The sequence below is a fragment of the Neolamprologus multifasciatus genome, chromosome 12 (assembly GCF_963576455.1).
Source record: "Neolamprologus multifasciatus chromosome 12, fNeoMul1.2, whole genome shotgun sequence".
Classification (NCBI taxonomy): Eukaryota; Metazoa; Chordata; class Actinopteri; order Cichliformes; family Cichlidae; genus Neolamprologus; species Neolamprologus multifasciatus.
The window spans coordinates 17,480,874-17,500,212 of NC_140450.1; the positions used below are offsets into that span (position 1 = coordinate 17,480,874).

Consider the following 19,339-nt stretch of genomic DNA (forward strand, 5'->3'; position numbering starts at 1 on the left):
GCATACAGTCAGCTTTACCATATTATAATTTCAGCCAAAATGCTAATAATTACCTTTAGGGACTCTCCCTGTGGTATTAAGCAGGTCATTGATTTGGTGTCTTCATCGTCATCTTCTTCTAGGAACCAGAGTTTGAGCTCCTTCCAACTCCGCTTATCCCACAGGTTCACAGGAACGGGGCTGTCCAGCTTCTCAGGGGTCTCTGCTGTTGGAGTGAGTGCTGACTGGATAGTAATCACGGTGTTGATTATGACTGGAGATACCTGTGCATGAGTTAGACACATGGGAGATAATACTTAAGGTTACTTGCATAAGCCTGGCTCTCAGAGTAAACAAGACGTGGCAAGCAGCAACAGCAGCCAAGTCAATCAAGTCCTACAGGAATGACAAATCACACCAAACACATTGCTGTATGGCTAAGTGGCATGTCATTGTGGCCTATGATGAAGACTTGGGTTCAGGATTAGATGGAAAAAACAAAACAAAAAAAACAGCTTGCGCCAGTGATGGAGAAGTTAGCTAAACACTCCTTTCTATTGAAAATTAAGCTAGCTAGCTCATACTGGATGTTGAGACATGTTGCTACGCCAGATATTTAACAAATGACTGCGTAGTAGGGCAAGCTACTTAAAGTTAAGTGTTTCTGCCCGACAGAAATAAATTTCTTGCTTTTAAAATTTGCTTTCATTTGATACAATTTTTATCAACAAGTGCAGATACAGTCCTGTTAGAGCAACAATAATATGCCCCCTTATTATATCCATTACAAGGAAACAAAAGTCTGAAACTTTTTTTTTTAATCAAAAAACTGTATTTCCAAGGTAACACAATGCTGTAACCAGATATAGGGATTGACTTTCTGTCTCATTTAATTAAGCATGCATACAAGGCAGTGGTTTAACCCCAAAAAGTTCAATTTTTTAAAAAAAAAGGCTTTCATTTGGAACTACAACAAAAACACAATCATTTCAATTTGAAGAACAAAATATGCGGCCACATGTAATATTAACAAAACAAATACCTTAAGTGAGAGAGCGTTGATGGTGACCTCCATAGCCTGAGCGGAGATTGGAGACTGAGTACTTTCGAAGTACACCTGACATGGCTGAAGCACTGTAGTCACATTGTTTCTCCTCTTTTGTCTTAAGAATGGACAGGCAACAACCTACAACAAAAGTGACCAGTTTAAAAAAAAACCCCAACCTAATCATATTTAATTTTAAATATGTGTTAAGGAATATTAACATTTTCCTCTGGATACATAATTTTGAATTCTTTGAACATGCAATTTTGACTACCACAATACATTCCAAATATAAACCTTGAGGTCCTTGATAACAGCAGTCATCCGTGATCCTTCTGCACCATTTTTCATTACTAGTTCACAATATGTGGTCATCACCAGAGCTGGGGCGTCATCACGAGTCAGGTCAGCTACAAATACAATCTCTGGGTTTCGCACCACAACATTCATTTCAGTCTTTGTTACCGTGGCTGTAGCTGTAGCTGGGAGGCACAGAGAGCATTAGAGTAAAACTTCACGTTAAATAATTAGAATACGCCAGTTTAACTTGATAATCACAAAACTCATAACCTAGACTCACTATATAAACGTATATAACATCTATATTATCTCAAAGCATCTATAAAAAGTTGTATTGTAATGAAATAGTCAAAAATGAAAGTTTTATAAACATAAGGCTAAACAAAGATGGGCATAATTTGGCAGTTTAAGCTTGTCGATTAAGAGAACTGACATGATTTCGGTCAACTAGATTAAAAGATTAAAACTGATAAAGTCAACTCACAAGACTCTTTAGATGTGACCGATGAGTTAATGTTCTTCTTATCGCCAGCACCAGTACTGTTCTTGGGTTGTGGCACTTGGGCAAAACCCTGCTGGGTGGCCTTAAGGAAGATATCGGCCACCGTGAGCAGAAATTCCATGCTGGCACATAGATACACATCCTGCACCACTGTATCTAAAGTGGTGCTTTCACGGGTTTGACGATAGCTCACTTCCACCATGTTGTTCTGTTCTGCACCAGGACACATTGCCATCATCCTAGAGAAAAACAAAATAGGACTATGAGAAAAAAAAGAGTGAACACAATAAAATTATTTAATTTACACTGATCCATCAAGGCTTTTTTTGTGTGTTTCGAGTCTAAATGTGTCACTAGCTTTATAAGTGGTAGCCGTACCTTGGGGTGATACTTTTGGCTTTTGGCCTCTTGTCGTCTAGAAGGCATTCAGCAAGTTGTACTGAGGCCTTCATGGAGCTGTCGGAGTACATGTGGACAGAGGTGGAGATGGTTCCCAGAGTAAATTCTGCTAGCTTCAGCTGCTCATCATGTGGATCTGACGGCTCATGTTGTGGGTGTGACTGGTCATGATGTGGGCCTGACAGCTCACGTTGTGGTTCTAACTGCTATTAAAAACAGAAATTACACAGACTTTCTTTACTAAACGTGACTCACAAAATACAGACTGACAAGTCTAATTCTATGATGTAGTTATGACTTGTGTATGTTTGTACATATGTAACAGACTTGGCATTACCTTATCCTCATTGGAGCTGTACAGAACCACAGTCAGTGAGTCAAACTTGAAGTTTAATTTCAGCGTGTTCTTTCTCAGCTTGCTGTTTTTCTGTGTCTCTACAACAGCAGCTGTCACCACTGTGTTACCTATTAACAGCATAATCAGAGCGCAGAGTTCAGATTAAAAGACAAGCTACTGGATTTTAGTCAGAATTGTGCACTAATTAAGGAGAACATGTTTCAGATTTCATTAGCTACATAGTTTTGTGTAAGTATGCCCTGTCAAACAACAACTCATCTGTTTTTTGTTTTCTGTTGGTTTTTTTGGTAAAAAGTTATCTGACCAGGCTGTTAAATCATATGTCTATATTTAAAGCTCTACCAAACACACATAGCTAGGGATGGGTACCGGTATATTCTGACATAAACGGTAGTAACCAGACCGAAAAGCAGCGCACATTTCGGTGCTTTTGTTTCCCTGAAATGTCATACACTTTGGATTCTAGCCAATCATTTTACCTTTGCAAGCGTAGTAGGCAGGTCCAGGTACGTATGTTCTTTTAGAGCAGAGCTACAGATTAAAAACGCCCAAAGTGAAGGGTCAAAAGTCTGGCTGTACTTCACAGCAAAAGATGCAAACTCAGCAGCCTGCAACAAGTGCTTTAAGGTGATACTGTGCCATAGAGGTAACTCCTCGAATCTGATAAAACACCTGGCGACGTATAGCGTTTTTTTTAAAAGCCGAGAAATGCGCCGTATTTGATAGCTTGCTGCGAGACCTCACACCAAGCACATTTACTGCGGGTGGGTTGCCTGTTATCGGACCCGGAGTTAGCAACATCCCACAAAAACCCGAAGAGGAGAGTCCTGGCTCCTAGCCCTGCCAGTGTAGCAGAAATGATGACGGATGATGATGGCAGCAGCAGCCGTTCTTCTCTGCGTGAGTAGCTTAATGTTGTCCGTGTGTAATTTACGTTGAGTACGCTAACCACGTTATTACATTAATGCATGTAAGGTGAACTAGCAAACACCGTCGTAGTTACATGCGGCTGTCTTCTTGTTTGATGGCAGATACTCTCTTCACCCTGGCCAAAAAGGCTAAAATGACCAGAGAAAAAGTGGAAAACAGCTAAACATGAGAGGTTTTTGGACAAAGTTTGTGTTTTTTTCCATTGATTAAGCACTGCTTCCAGCCAAGAGTGATGCCATAAATCCCCTATAGCTGCAGAAAAGGCTAACATTGTTATCTTTTTATCAAAAAAACAGCTGAACATGGACCAATTTTGTGTTCTCCATTCTTTAAGCACCGGTTCGAGCACCGTTTAAGCACCGGCACTGTTTCAAAAGTACCGGTTTGATACTGATATCGGATAAAACCTAAACGATACCCATCCCTACACATAACCATATCAAACATAACCATATACAACAACTTACTGCTGGGTGGTCCAGTGGCCCCAGACTCCTGGGAGTCTTTGTTGGATACAGAGTCAGAGGATGGGTCAGTGGCAGGCAGAGCAGCTGGAGGTGGACCAGCATCAGACTTCTCTGACAGGTTCTCGTTCAGAGTCCTCAGGACAATGATCATGTCATTCTGGCATAGGAGCAGCTGTTGGGAACATAGAGAGATGATTTTGATAAAACTATTTTTAATTCTCAATATAAGCCTCTACACAATCGTGGGATTAAAAATCAAAAAAAACAAACAGGTATGATATATGAATATATATACTTACACTCATGGGCTTTAGATGGACCCCAATATCTATGTCAGGTATTTCATGGTACCAGCTGGAAGATAGATTTCTACGGATTTCCAAGTCTAAGCTCACTGGCTTCAGCAGTTGGATCTCTTCTTCAAAACGTTCATTTTTAAATTTGACTCTGAAAGCAACAAAAACAGATTTACAAAGGTCTATCGGAATACTGCAAATTCTACTCAATCACAAACACAAGCATGCATATTTTTTTAAATAATACCTCCCACAGAAACTGACCTGAACATCTTAAGGTCAGTCAGTCTCACAGTCATTATATCCACAACAGGTGGGATGCTGGCATCTGATTTACAGGGTTGCATGGCAAAACGATTTTTGATAGAAAGCAGACCAAGGTCAGCTACAATGACATTTGATGAAGAGGAGGACTGGGGAGGAAGATGACGGGTGCATTGAAGTGGACATCAAGAGCGATCCGAGTGGTCCGTTCAGCCAGTTCTTTCACGCCTGACGCTGCTTTTTCCGCAGCCTGAACTGTTACCTCAGTTAGTGCCTCTTTAGCCTCCTGGAAGTTATTGACAAACTCCTGTAAGGAGATGGGGTGGGGAAAAATATTTTTGGAGAAAAATTAACAAGATCAAGTTGGAATGCAGAAATATACAGAGGTAAGGTAAATAATTATATTTATAATTATAATTTTATTATTACCTTATCTAATAAATTAAAACACCACTTCAGAGTTTTACATGTGAACTAAAATTGATAAGAACAACAGATTAATTCTGCCCAGAAACGTGATTCTTACCAGTATAGATGAGAGAAACTTGTTGAGGAAGATGACCTGAATGCAGCCCACACTTAGTGTAACAGTAGTGTCAACGTTAGACATGTCCAGATAGGCATCTCCTTCAGTCGCATCTGTATAGTTTACCATGTGGAAGTGAAACACTTCCTTATCTGCTATGGACACAGCCTAGAAAAAAACAGAGCGGCACAGAAAAAGTTGTTATTCAGATTTGCCTGTGCCACATGATCAGCAAGTGACACAAAAAAAACATAACAAATGAAGACCAGAAACATCAATGCGGGAAATAATGACCATTTCTTTTGTATTTTTTTTTTAAGTACAATGGTAAACATTCATAAGCACTGGCTGTCAGTACCTTTTTGTAAAAAGCTTCTTTGTTACAGTCCAGAATCACAATGTTCTTCAATTTGGCTGAAACCTCCATCCCCTTCTTCCTCATCAGGACCTCGGAAACCAGACCTAGACAATTACGAAAGCCCCAAGTTGTACAATGAATTGAAGATTTGACTAGAAAAGGTTCATTAGAAAACTCTATATACGGCAGAGTATAGTAGAAATAATAAACAATTAATAAATCCTATTGAAAGCACTGCCAGAGTACCTAGTACACAGAAAACTCTTTATTTCATACCTTCAATACTGATCTCTGAGATCCTGGCCTTCTGTCCTCGAATGAAAACTTTAAGGCAGCGGAGATCAGTTTTGATATGCAGATTAACCACATCTGCAAATTTTGACCTTTTTGAAGCTGGGGAAAAAAGGTGAAGGACAAGAAATAAAGACATTACCTGTGAACAGCTGCAAAAAAAGGAAAGCTATTTCCAGTGTAATATTTAACCTTTGATACTGCTCTGAAAATCTGTTTCATTAACTGTGAAATATCTGCACTAGTAGTACAATGTTCTCATAAATGGTGAGACAATAACAGCGTGCAGATAATATCAGTTACGTTTTTTCTTGGTTACAGCAGTTTCCTCCTTCTTCTCTTCCTCCTTCTCTGCTTCAGCATCGTCTTCCTCAGGGATAGTGGGAAGCTCCTCCTGCTGTCCTTCCTTCTTATTAGATTCAGGAAGGAGCTTACTGAGGAAGTTCATGGTATTGAGGAGAGCCTCCGTGTGGAGGTGAACATCCAGTGATGAAAAGGTCACCTGATGAAGAAAATTAACCTTTTTGTCTGAAATGATATTTTGATTCTTCTACCCATTATCAATAATTACTGAAGAAGAAACACTGCTGTTAACTGTGGCTTTTTCATCATCTCTCAGCATGCCCTAAATAACAAAATGGGACCATTAAGTAAATAAAAAAAATATTATTGCTAGGTTATTAACATTTCCCTCACCTTGATGAGCTGCTCAGTGTTATTATATTGAGACTTGAAGTCGGGACCATTCTTGTCAGCCTAGAAAAATTCATCCAATCTTTAATATTAAGGTGATTTACCACAGTTTAAAATATTTTTAGAAAATATTCTGAAATATTTTCACGTAACGTATCCCATATTACTTTGATATACTCCAGAGTGAGCAGGTCGACTTCTTTGTTGTCCAGTGTGGTGATCAGCTGTACTTGCTTGTCTTCAGAATCTGTGCAAGGAAAAAACAAAGCATGCCTAATAAAAAATTAAGCAAAGACTGCCCTGATGATTTGCACATTTTTATTAGGATAACTGTAATCATCAAATGTTTAACAAAAAATAAGGCATTGCTGGTATCTACTGACCCATGTATTCAGGACACTTGAGGCAGATCTCTCGCAAGTAGGTATTAGACGTCATGTCAAAGGTGCGCAGCTTCAGCTCAGTGCCCAGACCCTCTATGTCTAAGTGGAGCACCGTAACCTCCATACTTCCAGACAAACGACAGAGCTGAACAGAAAACTGGACAAAGAAGACAGAGAGACGATGGAAAAATGGGAAAGATGATGATAAAGGTGGTCACAAAAATAAAAGGAGGTGGAGAAATTTAACTAAGGAATGCTAAAGAGAAAAGGCAGAGTTTGAATTTTCTTTTTATCTCACACAGAAATAACTAAAATGACTGATAATAAGGTTAAATAAAAATAATTCTTACAGAATTTAATAACTATGTTTAATTGCGTAGAAAGGGAAAAAAATATTTTTGTACCTCACTGATCTCAAATGTCATAAAGAAGTCAGTCATGTTCTTTTGTGCATCTTCCTTGATGAGACTTTTTCTTTTGCTTGCATCGACATAGCGCAGCGGCATGGGATTGTCTGGAAAAAATGGTTTCTCCCCAAGGGGAGAGCTGGGCGCATCATAGAACAGATCCTCCTCTGACCCTGGGATATAATTAAAAAATAAACACAGGTGGTGGTAGGAATACGCACAGGATTTTTAAAGATATTTAGCAGTAGGACCAAAACAAAACTGTGTCTTACCTAATGAGGTGATGCTGATGGTCTCACATGACTCAAAAATGAGAGAAGAGCGCTGATCAAAGTTCAGAGGTTTTCTGGGAGTGAGATGAGGGGTGAAAGACTGCCTAGGCTAAAAAAAAAGAAAATAAATAAAAACAGTTGTATTAACACAGTGTAAGTAATAAAATCTATCTTTACTTTTACTAGTCCGGCACTTCCACCTCAATATTCAACTATTTGTATATTCATTCAATGCAAAACCCTCAAGCCTTCAGATGTTTTTTTTTTTTGTTTGTTTGTTTTGCTTTTTTTTTTAATTGGGGAAAAAACGAACCATCTCAGCCGAGGCTTCCTTCTCATTCATAGCAGCGATCATCATAATTCAGTTCACCCAACTGTTGCCAACTGAATGCCTGTGCCGCGCGGCATAGGGATTTCTACCCCCATCTGAGTCAATGATAATAACAGAGCCCCAAAAATTAAATGCTTAAAATCCACTATAATTATCCATAGAATTCTCTATTTTGTTACGTCATTTTCTAACCACTGTAAAGGACAACAACAACAGTAATTACTAATAAGAGAATTGAAGGATTGAAGAATTCAAGACTCCCAAGATTCTATTTTTTAGAGATTTTAGTGAAATCCGGAGATGACCATCTCCATAACCCTCCGATCTTACCTTTGGAGTTGATGATGGAGCATTGCCACGTGCAGCAGGTTTGCTTTCAGGCAGCGGGATACTGTCCACCAGCTCCAGAACACTTCGAAGTTTTACATCAGAAATACGAAGAGACAACAGAGGAAGCTTTCCAGACATCTTATATCTATAAGACACATACACAAAGATGCATACAAAACTTACAACCTGAAACTTAAGCTTACCTAATACTCTCAGCTCTGGTCCTTACAAGATAAATGTTTTTAGTTGTGTATCTGAACCCGCACTATATTTATGAATATTTACTAGTGTTCGAATCCGTCTTCAATACTGCACTTTTTTTTCTGTCTTTTTTTTTTTTTTTTTTTTTTTACAGTGAAACTCTTCGGGGGGGGGGGGGGGGGGGGGGGGGGAGAAGAAAAGTGTTAATTTCTCCACAGAAAAGGGTTAAGAGCAAGTTCAGATTTACGTACAAAGATTTCATTTAACCATCAGTTGACTGTCAACCAGAAACATACTTACTTTGGCATGCGGGAGTCTTTGTTGATCATTGCCCTGCTAAAAACCACCTTTAGATCAACTGGCTCTAGGATGTGGAGGGGTGACTGTTTCTGTTTGCGGGCCTTTTTCCAGTTACCATCTATCACATAAAGATAACGTTTTATTATTATTTATTTTTACTGAGTCCAAACAGAGGCTGAGTAAAAACAAGAAATATGTCTGTTGGATCAATGTGTAAGTTTAGCAATATCCCTTCCAGGACACAATACCTGAAATCAATGGAATATTTTTTTGCTAAGACATAGTAAAGCCATTAGAGCTACAAGTGCCAATCACTTTCATAAAGACATTTCCTCAATGCTGTCTGTATGACTTTTTTCGCTGTGTAAACCCTATCAATACAAACAAAGCCTAAGCTTAGTGATTTTTAAACAGTAGTTAGAATAAAAACAACACCTCATCAATCAACATTATGTGTATCAGTCAAAAACCTTCAATGTGTTACAAATGTGTTGGTGTGTGTGTGTGTGTGTGTGTGTGTGTGTGTGTGTGTGTGTGTGTGTGTGTGTGTGTGTGTGTGTGTGTGTGTGTGTGTACCTGGTTTGCTATAAAGAAACTGTAGGCTTTCAAGTTGCACATCAAAGCTATCGTAAGCTCTGGACATGATGTCCTCAATGTTGCTGGAACTCACACACAGCTGAGGTAGATGTTTCCTGCTTTGACTGGACATCTGTAAAAGCACAGAAACATGAAGGCATATATTGGTAAGTTACCTTGGATTTCCAGCCTGCTGTCAATCTTTATTCACATTTGACACTTCCCCACCTTGAAATGACCAAGATCCAACAGCAAAATGTTCTGAGTGCCATTGTAAAAACCGGTCTGTGGAATGATCACGTAGGAGGCCATCAAGTTCACCTTCAGGTCGAGAACCTTCTGTGTTTCAATCACATACAGTAAACCTGAAATACAAAATGTTAATAGGTCATCAATAGTTTTGTCTCCAAAGGTGGGTGAATTTTATTGTTATGGAATGCATAAAATTAACTAAATGTGTGGTTTTGTTTAATGAACCCTGAGATTCTATTAATTTAAGTAATGTTTAAATGACAAATTCACCTAAAAGTTCTAATAAGGAGAAAACTTCAATAATGAAAAAAAAAAAAAACCTTGAAAAATCTTCCAAAGCCCTCAGGAAACAATCACTTTCAAGAGCATAAACAGGAAGACTAAACAAGGAATGTAAACATTCGCCCATCAAAGACATCCTTAGAGATCCTAGAAGATTAATCATGATAGAAAATATCTGCAGTTTATCTTAAACTCACCAGTGGCTGTGCGGTCTCTAAACTGCTCCAGTTTCATCAGGGTTGCATTCGTGAGCTCATCCAGCTGCATGTCATCAGGAGGCCTGAAGAACGCCGATATGCTGTTCACAGTTATCTACACAGACACACAGAGTCAAATATATATATGTACTGCTTTTGAGGGTTTTTATTTTTGCTGCCCATTCACACTCAGTGAACCACTCACAGCGTCATAGATGATTTCCAAGGGTTGTGATTCTACGTGAAGCCGCTGGTTAGCGCTCTCGTCCAGGGGGTTGGTCTCAAACAGGATACAAAGCAGTGGGGTCCCTGCTCCTATGGCTGCCTTCCTTGATGAAAGGAGAGTTGGTGGAGGCTGCTTATTGGCGAGGCCAGTGACCTCAAACAAAGTAAGCTTGGCTGTGATTCTGGGAAGAAAAGAAAAACACACACACACAAGCTAGTGTTATCAAGTATCTACCCTTGTGGAGAAAAAAGACCAGCTACAAAGTTGTTATTTTGTTTTAGAAGGCTGGAACAAACTTGATGGCTTGTGCTCCAGGTCTCTGTGTGAGTGTGGAGTACAGCTCTCCCACAGTCAGCCTGATGATCTCGTTTTTGTCCTTGTCATCTTTAATTGACATGGACAGTTTCTCCATGTGGAAGTTGACCTTCATGTTCTCAAACTTAAAGATATGACACAAAAAGTATAAAGATAAAGTAACAGAATACTTGTTTTTTTTTACAATTGTAATATTTGCTTCTGTGCGACAGATAACCAAGTGGAAGTGTATTATTAGTAATTGAGGGGGTGTTGTGGGGGAAAGTGACTCACATCCTTTGGCAGATTGGGATTAGCAGCAGTCTCGCTGTATCCAATGGCAGTGTAGAGTTTGGCTTTCTCAGCAGGGGTTAACAGCTCATCAAACCCTGACACAGAGATGTTAAGAAGAATAAATGGAATGGACATAGGAGGAGTAAAAAAAGCTAATATTACAGGCTGTTACTACAAAGACATTCCACATGTACATGTCTATCTGTAACCTACCTCCAGTCTTAACTTCTTTTCTTTCTGTATCAGGCTGTGCCCCCCAGTTCCACATCCAGCTGATCCAACCCTGAGACTCTTCTTCCTCCATCTTCATCCCAGGACGGTAAATACGTAGGCCTGCTTTACTTGCCTAAAGAAGGAGACAAAACAAAATGTCAAATGCTTCCCCCTTTTCACTTTTCTGAGGAAAGATGGCAAGGAAAAAACCTGACCAGCCCACAAATGATCTGTTAGCATCATTTATCCCTCAGATAGAGGCCCAACCCATTTTCTAAAAAAGATTATTAAGGTAGTCGGTCCTGACATTTTAACTATTTTTAATAGTAGTCTTAGTTCTGGAGTAGTACCAACTGGATACAAGCACGCTGTAGTGCAGCCAGTAAACCGAACCTTGATTCTTCTGTTCTTGCTAATTTTAGACCTGTTTCCAAGCTTCCGTTTCGGTCAAAAATTCTAGAAAGGATTGTATTTGAGCAGCTCCAAACCTTTCTAAATAGTCATAATATTTTTGAGAAGTTCCAGTCGGGCTTCAAAACCCACCACAGCACAGAAACTGCCCTCCTAAAAATACTTAATGATATTTTATTAATCACTGACTCAGGAGACCCAGCTGTGCTCCTGCTCTTAGACTTAACTGCAGCCTTTGATACTGTTGACCACAGCATTCTGATCTCCCGTTTGGAGCAATGACGTATCAAAGGTATCCCCTTGGAATGGTTTAGGTCGTACCTCTCCGAGAGGACTTTTTCCTTTCCTTGATGATTTTATTTCTTCCCCAGCTCCTTTTACTTGTGGTGTCCAACAGGGTTCCGTATTAGGCCCAATTCTTTTTTCAATCTATATTTTGCCCCTAGGCCTAATCTTTAGGAAGCATAACATCTGCTTTCACTCTTATGCCAACGACACCCAGATTAATCTTCAGTTTAATAGAAACACCCCCACGCCCATGGAATCGCTAGTCAAATGTCTTGATGAAATTAAAACCTGGATGGCCTCAAATTTTCTTACCTTCAATGAGGATAAAACTGAGGTAATTCTTTTTGGACCAAGCTATAATTTCAATGCCCCAGATTTGGACTTATGTAACCTAACATGTGCTGTTAAAACGCATGTAAAAAACCTGGGGGTTTTCTTGGATAGCAAACTTACATTTGAGAAACAAATTAATTCAGTTGTCCAGCGGTGCTTTTTTAAATTAAGGCTCCTATCCAAAGTGAGATCTTTTCTATCCTTTAAAAACTTGGAATGAGCAATTCATGCGTTTGTTTTATCTCAACTGGATTACTGCAATTCACTATATGTGGGTGTCAGTCAGTCCAGCTTGGCTCAGCTCCAACTTGTACAGAATGCTGCAGCTCGCCTTTTGACTCGTGTGAAGAAACACCAACATATTACTCCGGTGCTTGCTTCCCTTCATTGGCTTCCAGTGCGTTTTAGAATTAAATTTAAAATCTTACTTTTGACTTATAAAGTGCTAAATGGCCAGGCACCGGACTATTTGTCTGACCTTTTGCAGCTTTATACGCCCTCTAGAGCCCTTAGATCAAGTGATCATCTACTCCTTACCTTACATAAGTCTAGGATGGTTCATAGAGGAGATCGGGCATTTGCGGTTGTGGCACCAAAAATGTGGAATGATCTACCTCTCCACATTAGAAAGGCCCCAACTGTTACTCTTTTTAAATCGCATCTTTAAACACCTTTTTTTACTTTGGCTTTCGAAACTGTATGAGAGTTGCCAATTCTTTTATCCTAATTTTCTTTTAATTTTCTTACCTGTTGTTGTTGTTAATGTCATTGTTTAATCGTTATTTTGTACAGCACTTTGATCAACTCCCTGTTGTTATTAAATGTGCTTTATAAATAAATAAATGAAATGAAATATAAGAGAAATTGTGCAGAATATGTAAATTTACAGTTAACGGCACAGTGCTGCACCTTCTGGAACCATGGCAGCCTAATCCTCAACCCCCTACATTCCTTTGCTTACTGTATAATTATCGATTATGTGCCTAATTTGGTCCTATAGCCTGCTGGAACAAACATACGCCAGCACCAAGCTGCTGAGAGGCACTGTACTGTGCATAGTTCCAATGAATCTCAAATTGTTGTCCTTTTTTATGGATTTATGCAACAACTTGAGATCACAAGACAAAGTGCAAAATGTGATGCAGCCATTACAGTTTGATCAATTCATAAATCAGACACAAGGTGTATAAGCTTATTGAAGTTCTCTCAGTTATGTGATACAAAAAGCTTACCTCCACTTCAGCCTGCTGTCTGGCCAAAGTGATGTTAAAAATATCCAAAGTCTTCTCGGGCTCCTAAGAATAAACACAAAAGAAATCGATTAGAGCTTTCACTAGATTCTACAATTACTACAGTTCTATTTTGGGGGAAATATGATACTAATAAAAATAGAGAAGAACTTGGGAATACATTTAATTTCAGATGTTAAATTCAATTATTTTCAAGTCTATTTCAAAAACTCAGCATCAACCTCTAATGCACTTCAATCAATCCCTGTAGGCTTGAATACTAGATAACTTTGTGAGCAATTATGGCTAGAAATATGACAGACATCACTTTAGAAAGCTACTGAGAAGTAATACTATTGTAATCAATTACTTCCATATTATATTAGCTTTACTTTTGACATAGGCCTTCAATTATGATCACTACAGTCAAGTAAAGCAACTTTGCAAGCATTTGTCTTATAACAGTGACAACAGGTATGAAATTTATATCAAAACAGAATTACTGGTAATATTAGTATATCAAATTAAACTCAAAACTTTCACCTGTCTAAACTGTTTGTATGCAGCAGGGAAATATAAAAAATTATAATAATTCAAATGTTTTAGTCTTAAGACAATAATGTGAAAACATAGACTAGAAAGGCAAACAGTCCCATAGGTCTCTCTGTTTATTTCCCTTTTCCCTCTCCCCTGTTCAGTTTAGTTTCACCCCACCTCTAATTTTTTGAGATTCTCATCGCTGGGTTTCTTGCTGGTGATCTTTGTCTTGTAGAGCTCTCTGTAGCTTTTTACCATCTGCCGGTGTTGGCGAATGTGTTTCCATGACCACATGTGGAGACCTGGCTTCACATCTATCTCCAAGACGCCTGTGATCACATACTTCCACCTGGAAATCAGGGAATCAATGTAACAATTTGTAATACTAAGTGGAGTGAATGTAATGTAGTAAATGACATGTACATATGAGATCCAGTTTTTGAAAAAAAGATTACAGAAAGACAGGGCAGAGGAAACAATGTGATAAATATGTGACAGTGTCTTCTGACCATGTTTTGGCGTTCTTGTGAACATGGACCTCGGGTCTGTACTTCCTGTATGGCAGATTACGTGACATCATATCCACTGAGCACAGCAGCTCCAAGATGCTAATGTACTGGAATAACAGGAAGTCAGCAATTACATCATCACAAAGTACTCTAGTGCAGTTATTATCTGACATTGTTTATGTAGTTTATCCTTAACAACCCTCTTTAGCTCTCTCTTTCTTATAATATTCTATTTTAATGAAACTTTAACACATACAAGTTTAAACATCTCTATCACACACACACACACACACACACCTGGGCTTTGTTGAGTTCAATTGCCACCTCTCTGAGATTGACCATCAGGTCCACTTTAGGGGAGGAGAAATCCACATCTGACCTGGGATTCATCCGCAGTTTTGCATCAGCTGAAATGGGGCGAAAAACTATGGAACAGCAAAAGGAATTAAGATGATTTAAGAATTGCAAATGTGAGCATTAAGATGGATTCACTACCTTTTGTGCTGCACATGGCAAATTTGCATCTATTTATAAAGAACTTAAAAAACTTTACCAATGTTATTAGTTCAAAAATATGTAAGCTGTTGCCTTAAAATGAAACTGAAAACAAAATCTGTTGAGATGTGCTGAAAATCTGGTCTCGTGACTCAGTGGTGGTGAATCAAACTCTGTGAATCACCCGGGGGGGGGGGGGGGGGGGGGGGGGGGGTTGGTGCTGCAGTGTCATTGCATATCATCACAAATAATTTCTTCATCACTTTGTCTGCAAAATGTTTCATACACGTCATGTGATGTGCTTTGAACTTAGTTCCACAAGAATGACACTCACTGAAGTCGTGAGAGGAGTGGACGTCCATGCTGCTCTGGAGATGTTGCTGTAAGAACGCAGAGGAAGTGAAGATTTATTTACATACTGTTTTTTCGCTTTGCTAATTTCTTGGCCTTCTAACATTTTCAGATTTCTTTTTTGTTTTGATTTAACTATAATGTATGGAAAAAAAACACTACTATATCATGTGTATGACATAGTGCTAAATGAAACACCTTTACATAACTCCTGTGTAACCGAAGATCTGCGCCCTGTGTGATCACAACATAACACTAACATTGTGTCTTCCAGGAAAATAGGAGATGGCTAATTCCAAGTACATAATAATACGTTAATAATACAGTGACTCACCAGGGCCCGATCTGAAGTGTGACTGGAGAAAAGTACTGAGTTAACATTCCAGTAGGCAAACAAGTTATCTAGTTGTACCAGCTGAGAAAACAAGAAAGATAAGGCAATTAGTGATGAAGCTGTTTGCGATTACAAGGAAAAAAGCTGACAGTGTTTGACAAGGACTTCTCAAAGTTTTGATTATGCTCCAAAATTATGAGGAAATAACACTGCTGAAAGAAAAATCAATGAAGTTTTCCAAGAGTTAGTCTTTAACTTCAGAAAACTACTTTAAAGCCAAAAACAAATGCTATTAAACATGTATGTGGTATTTTTTTATTTAAAACACCTACCCACCTTCCATACCACCTGTACAGTGGTGGTAAACAAGGTAGATAACATGGTTGGATTTCTTACCTTGAAGAAAAACTTGGACTTCTCATCTAAAAGACTGGGTCTCCACTTCGCGTCAGCTGTCTGTACGGTCAAACAAGCAGTGAGGTTCATTAAAAGCTTAATATCTAAATGTAAAATAGCATATAATTTGACAGGAAAGACACATCACCTGAAGGCTGAGGTTTTTCAGTGACACTCCAAATGACAAAGGGCAGTTTGGATTTGTTACCTGTCATTAACAAAAAAAGGAGGAAAATAAAGAGCTAAGCCTTATGGTGTGGTTAAGACAAAAAAAAAAAAAAAATCAGTTCTTCTATTGTAACGTGCTCTAGAAACAGTGTTTAGTTCATTTAAAGTGGAAACGTATAAACTTGCAGGACCATAGATAAAATTGTACATTATTATGGTAACTCAGCTTGAATACTCACATGATCTTCATAGCGCACGTGGATGTTAGAGATCTTGACTTGCAGGTTTTTAATGACCTGAGTGACAAGCTTTTCCGTAAAAGTGTCCTGTTTCTCAAGCTTGGGATTCTCTGTAAAATGCAAACGATTTAGGTTATGAGGCTCCAGCAGGTCCCAAAAGTTCCTGAAGATTTTCTCTAAACGACCTTCGATACACATTCACTGTGTATTTCTGTATAACTGGAATGACATTCAGCTGGCCTTAACTCTCATGACTGCCTGATGAACTTTACAGATAACTAAATTTTACTTTCAATATTTTAATGATTATTTCTGACCTTTCCTTTTTTTAGCATGTAAGCAAATATTAGCTTACATAAGAATGTCAGTGAATCACATTGCTGTTAATAAAGCTGCATCTTAGAACGTTTTAAAAAAAGAAAAAAAAAAATTACACATTTTTATTTAAATTTAGAAATACAATACAAACCTACACTGTATTTTCACCTACATGCTGTAAATTAAGAAATTAAGATACAACACTTTTCACCTTGAAAGAGGACATAGTCTTATAAAAAGAATAGCTTGTAGATAGACACATACACTTGTGGTGAGGAGTTTACACACTCATCATATGCATGGAATGAATGCCATTTCTTTTTAAACTCATCAAAGATGTATGTTGTACAAACCTGGAAAAATACCAGTTCAAAGACATAATTAAGAGCCCAAATATACCCTGATATTCATGTCCAAGATGAGTGGTCAATTATTAATAATAATGATAGATTTTTTCTAGCTAATGGCAAGTGTATATTGTTGAAATGACAAAACCAGGCTGTCCCAAAATACAGCAACACAGCAGTCTACCACTAGAAGGAAAGACAACTGCTGAAGTGGTGTGATACTCAAGTGCTAAACCACACATAACAGAAAAAGCGTGAAAAACGCTGGCTGCACAGGAACTCGCAGCCATACAAACCATGACCATATGACATTAAATCTGTGTGTGTGACTATACGACATATTTTATAAATTTTGATATTACTTGTTTGTCTTTGCAAAGTTAACACCAAATGTTCTACTGCCCACTGGCTCACGCACTGGAGCGCATGACTTATGTTTACACAGCCAGAGAGCAGCAGATGAGAGCCAACAATATCAACATTTGAGTTTTTTTCTCTAAGAACCTGTTGACCATGACAAAGGCTGTTTTCATACAAAACCTACAGGGAACACTGCCATACAAACAGATACACACTGAGGAGCTTTGCTATAGTAACATGTTTACAAAAAAACCTTAAAAAAATAAAATAAAGATGCACCCTGACCTTGCTCAGCAGCCTTCAGCTTTGTCTGCTCTATCCGCTGTAGTTCCCTCTGGCGAGCCTCCTGAAGCTGCTTCTCCTCCTTTTCCGCATCATACTTTATGCCTGAAAGAAATAGCACCAGAAAAAATGTGCATCTTTCTGTATTATTATATTTGATAAATACTTTTACTTTAATAGAATTAAATTATTTTGATGTATTTTTGAATCTTTAAAACATATTAACACAAGCAGCTTACTCAGCTTATCAAAGATGTCCAACAATATTCAGCTACTGTGTGTCTACTAAATGTGGTTTTTCATTCATTTTATACACTGTAATGTCTACTGTGAATACTTGGATCAAATTTGTTTTATTTTGATGCACATATGAAATCATCTTACTTGCTGTGGGAACTATAAGCAGGTAGACACCATCCAACGTGGCCTCCACGGATTGTGTGTATAGGTTCTTCCATGGTATCTTCAGTTGGAGACGCCCTAATCACAAAAACACACAAGTAAGAAAAGGTTCTTCTGTACAAAGGTACTAAACTAAACAATTATGGTCAGTAAGAGCCAGAGTAAGAGTAAGTCGTACCTATATGACCAGCCTTCACTTTAAAAGGAATATCAAGTTGGCTCTGCAACAAAGCACAATGAATAATAAATAAACACATATCTGTGAATGCCAGGATGTAATAACTAATGCTGTTTACTCACACACTTAACTGCAACTTACCAAGGCATTTTCCTTTATTTCAAGATTATTAAGCACAGCATCACCTAGAGGGCCAGGAAAACGTTGTTACTATGGTAACAGCATTATGGCTTACCATTTGGGTAAAGTGTAGCTCTTATAGAAACTCAATGTAATTAAAGAGGTTTCAGGACTTTTGACTTAATGCAACTCGCACCATAGAGCTCCAATAATTCAAATCGATCGCAACACATTATTCATAGACATACTACTCATGTAAAACAGTCTATGAAAGACAACTCGTTTTTATACATTTGTTGATTAGAGAAGCTGGTATTAAGATAAAGTGTGGTAAAACAAAGTATTTCATGGTTTGACTTACTAGTCAAGTTACTAGTTTTAAAAATTGATCCAGGTTCAGCGGCTAAAGCCAATTTTCAAATACTCATATTTGTGTACAGTGCCAAAGATTTCTTGGAACGAGTGGGTACTTAGTATGAAGCACAGTACCGAGTCATAACCTGGTTGTGTAAAAGGGTGTGACCTCGAAATGCACGATTCCCAGACGCTCGCATGCATGCAGTGCTCAAACAGACTTGCGGGAGCAAATAAGATTTAAAAAAAAGATGACTGGAACAGTCGGAAATAACGCTGTGTTTCAATATATCTCGATGTCAACCTTGACTGCACTGTCTCGTTCACGGTGAACAGTTTAAACTGGTTTGGGGACGCATAAAGTGACACTAACAGCTTCCTCAGCTGTTAGTGTCATACGCCTGGTGGCTAGCGTACGTTAGCATTTCGCTAGCTAGCTTAGAGAGCGAGCTAACCAAGTAAAATGACAAACACAAGTTCAGTTACCTCCCCATATGCCGAGCTTTAGCTGCGAGCTGTCAAGGTTGACAACGTAGTCCCCTAAAAATCGGTTGAGGACATCTACAACCACGCTTTCGAAGACCATTGTGGCGTTTCTCTCATCTGCCTATCACCATGTTTACATCCCGATGAGGACTCGTTCAGGTTCAGCGTCAGATTAGGACGTCTTCCGGGGGTGGGCGGTGCTTGACGTCACCTGTAACAGCTACTTCAGGAAACGG

The 19,339-nt window shown here is 38.6% G+C and overlaps 2 protein-coding genes across 6 annotated transcripts in view; both read right to left on the bottom strand.

Annotated features, from left to right (window-relative positions):
* Positions 1 to 19,287, bottom strand: part of vps13a (vacuolar protein sorting 13 homolog A) — a 46,292-nt gene extending 27,005 nt beyond the window's left edge. For 4 of the 5 annotated variants that reach the window (XM_085179437.1, XM_085179435.1, XM_085179439.1 and 1 more), the window contains exons 1-41: positions 19,104 to 19,287; positions 18,285 to 18,328; positions 18,144 to 18,186; positions 17,948 to 18,043; positions 17,567 to 17,668; positions 16,257 to 16,366; positions 15,998 to 16,057; positions 15,850 to 15,909; positions 15,454 to 15,534; positions 15,103 to 15,148; positions 14,571 to 14,698; positions 14,274 to 14,380; positions 13,942 to 14,113; positions 13,231 to 13,293; positions 10,967 to 11,099; positions 10,754 to 10,848; positions 10,462 to 10,604; positions 10,145 to 10,346; positions 9,940 to 10,054; positions 9,437 to 9,573; positions 9,209 to 9,341; positions 8,633 to 8,750; positions 8,132 to 8,276; positions 7,471 to 7,579; positions 7,196 to 7,371; positions 6,792 to 6,948; positions 6,576 to 6,655; positions 6,412 to 6,471; positions 6,019 to 6,217; positions 5,701 to 5,817; positions 5,425 to 5,528; positions 5,067 to 5,234; positions 4,541 to 4,847; positions 4,280 to 4,427; positions 3,981 to 4,152; positions 2,563 to 2,690; positions 2,205 to 2,431; positions 1,809 to 2,065; positions 1,322 to 1,506; positions 1,022 to 1,165; positions 54 to 263 (exon numbers count right to left, since the gene is read on the bottom strand). In XM_085179437.1, the coding sequence (XP_085035563.1) occupies positions 54 to 263; positions 1,022 to 1,165; positions 1,322 to 1,506; positions 1,809 to 2,065; positions 2,205 to 2,431; positions 2,563 to 2,690; positions 3,981 to 4,152; positions 4,280 to 4,427; positions 4,541 to 4,623 (1,554 nt within the window). In that variant the 5' untranslated portion in view covers positions 4,624 to 4,847; positions 5,067 to 5,234; positions 5,425 to 5,528; ... (28 more) ...; positions 18,285 to 18,328; positions 19,104 to 19,287. The remainder of the gene's footprint in view (positions 1 to 53; positions 264 to 1,021; positions 1,166 to 1,321; positions 1,507 to 1,808; positions 2,066 to 2,204; positions 2,432 to 2,562; positions 2,691 to 3,980; positions 4,153 to 4,279; positions 4,428 to 4,540; positions 4,848 to 5,066; positions 5,235 to 5,424; positions 5,529 to 5,700; positions 5,818 to 6,018; positions 6,218 to 6,411; positions 6,472 to 6,575; positions 6,656 to 6,791; positions 6,949 to 7,195; positions 7,372 to 7,470; positions 7,580 to 8,131; positions 8,277 to 8,632; positions 8,751 to 9,208; positions 9,342 to 9,436; positions 9,574 to 9,939; positions 10,055 to 10,144; positions 10,347 to 10,461; positions 10,605 to 10,753; positions 10,849 to 10,966; positions 11,100 to 13,230; positions 13,294 to 13,941; positions 14,114 to 14,273; positions 14,381 to 14,570; positions 14,699 to 15,102; positions 15,149 to 15,453; positions 15,535 to 15,849; positions 15,910 to 15,997; positions 16,058 to 16,256; positions 16,367 to 17,566; positions 17,669 to 17,947; positions 18,044 to 18,143; positions 18,187 to 18,284; positions 18,329 to 19,103) is intronic. The other variant, XM_085179436.1, reaches the window with a different exon arrangement.
* LOC146506727 (intermembrane lipid transfer protein VPS13A-like) lies at positions 4,662 to 19,203 on the bottom strand. Its single transcript, XM_085180867.1, has 32 exons — positions 19,104 to 19,203; positions 18,285 to 18,328; positions 18,144 to 18,186; positions 17,948 to 18,043; positions 17,567 to 17,668; positions 16,257 to 16,366; positions 15,850 to 15,909; positions 15,454 to 15,534; positions 15,103 to 15,148; positions 14,571 to 14,698; positions 14,274 to 14,380; positions 13,942 to 14,113; positions 13,231 to 13,293; positions 10,967 to 11,099; positions 10,754 to 10,848; positions 10,462 to 10,604; positions 10,145 to 10,346; positions 9,940 to 10,054; positions 9,437 to 9,573; positions 9,209 to 9,341; positions 8,633 to 8,750; positions 8,132 to 8,276; positions 7,471 to 7,579; positions 7,196 to 7,371; positions 6,792 to 6,948; positions 6,576 to 6,655; positions 6,412 to 6,471; positions 6,019 to 6,217; positions 5,701 to 5,817; positions 5,425 to 5,528; positions 5,067 to 5,234; positions 4,662 to 4,847 (listed from the first exon to the last, which is right to left on the bottom strand). The coding sequence occupies exons 1-32, from the start codon at positions 19,201 to 19,203 to the stop codon at positions 4,662 to 4,664; spliced, it is 3,729 nt and encodes a 1,242-aa protein (XP_085036993.1).
* Positions 19,288 to 19,339: the final 52 nt, after the last annotated feature.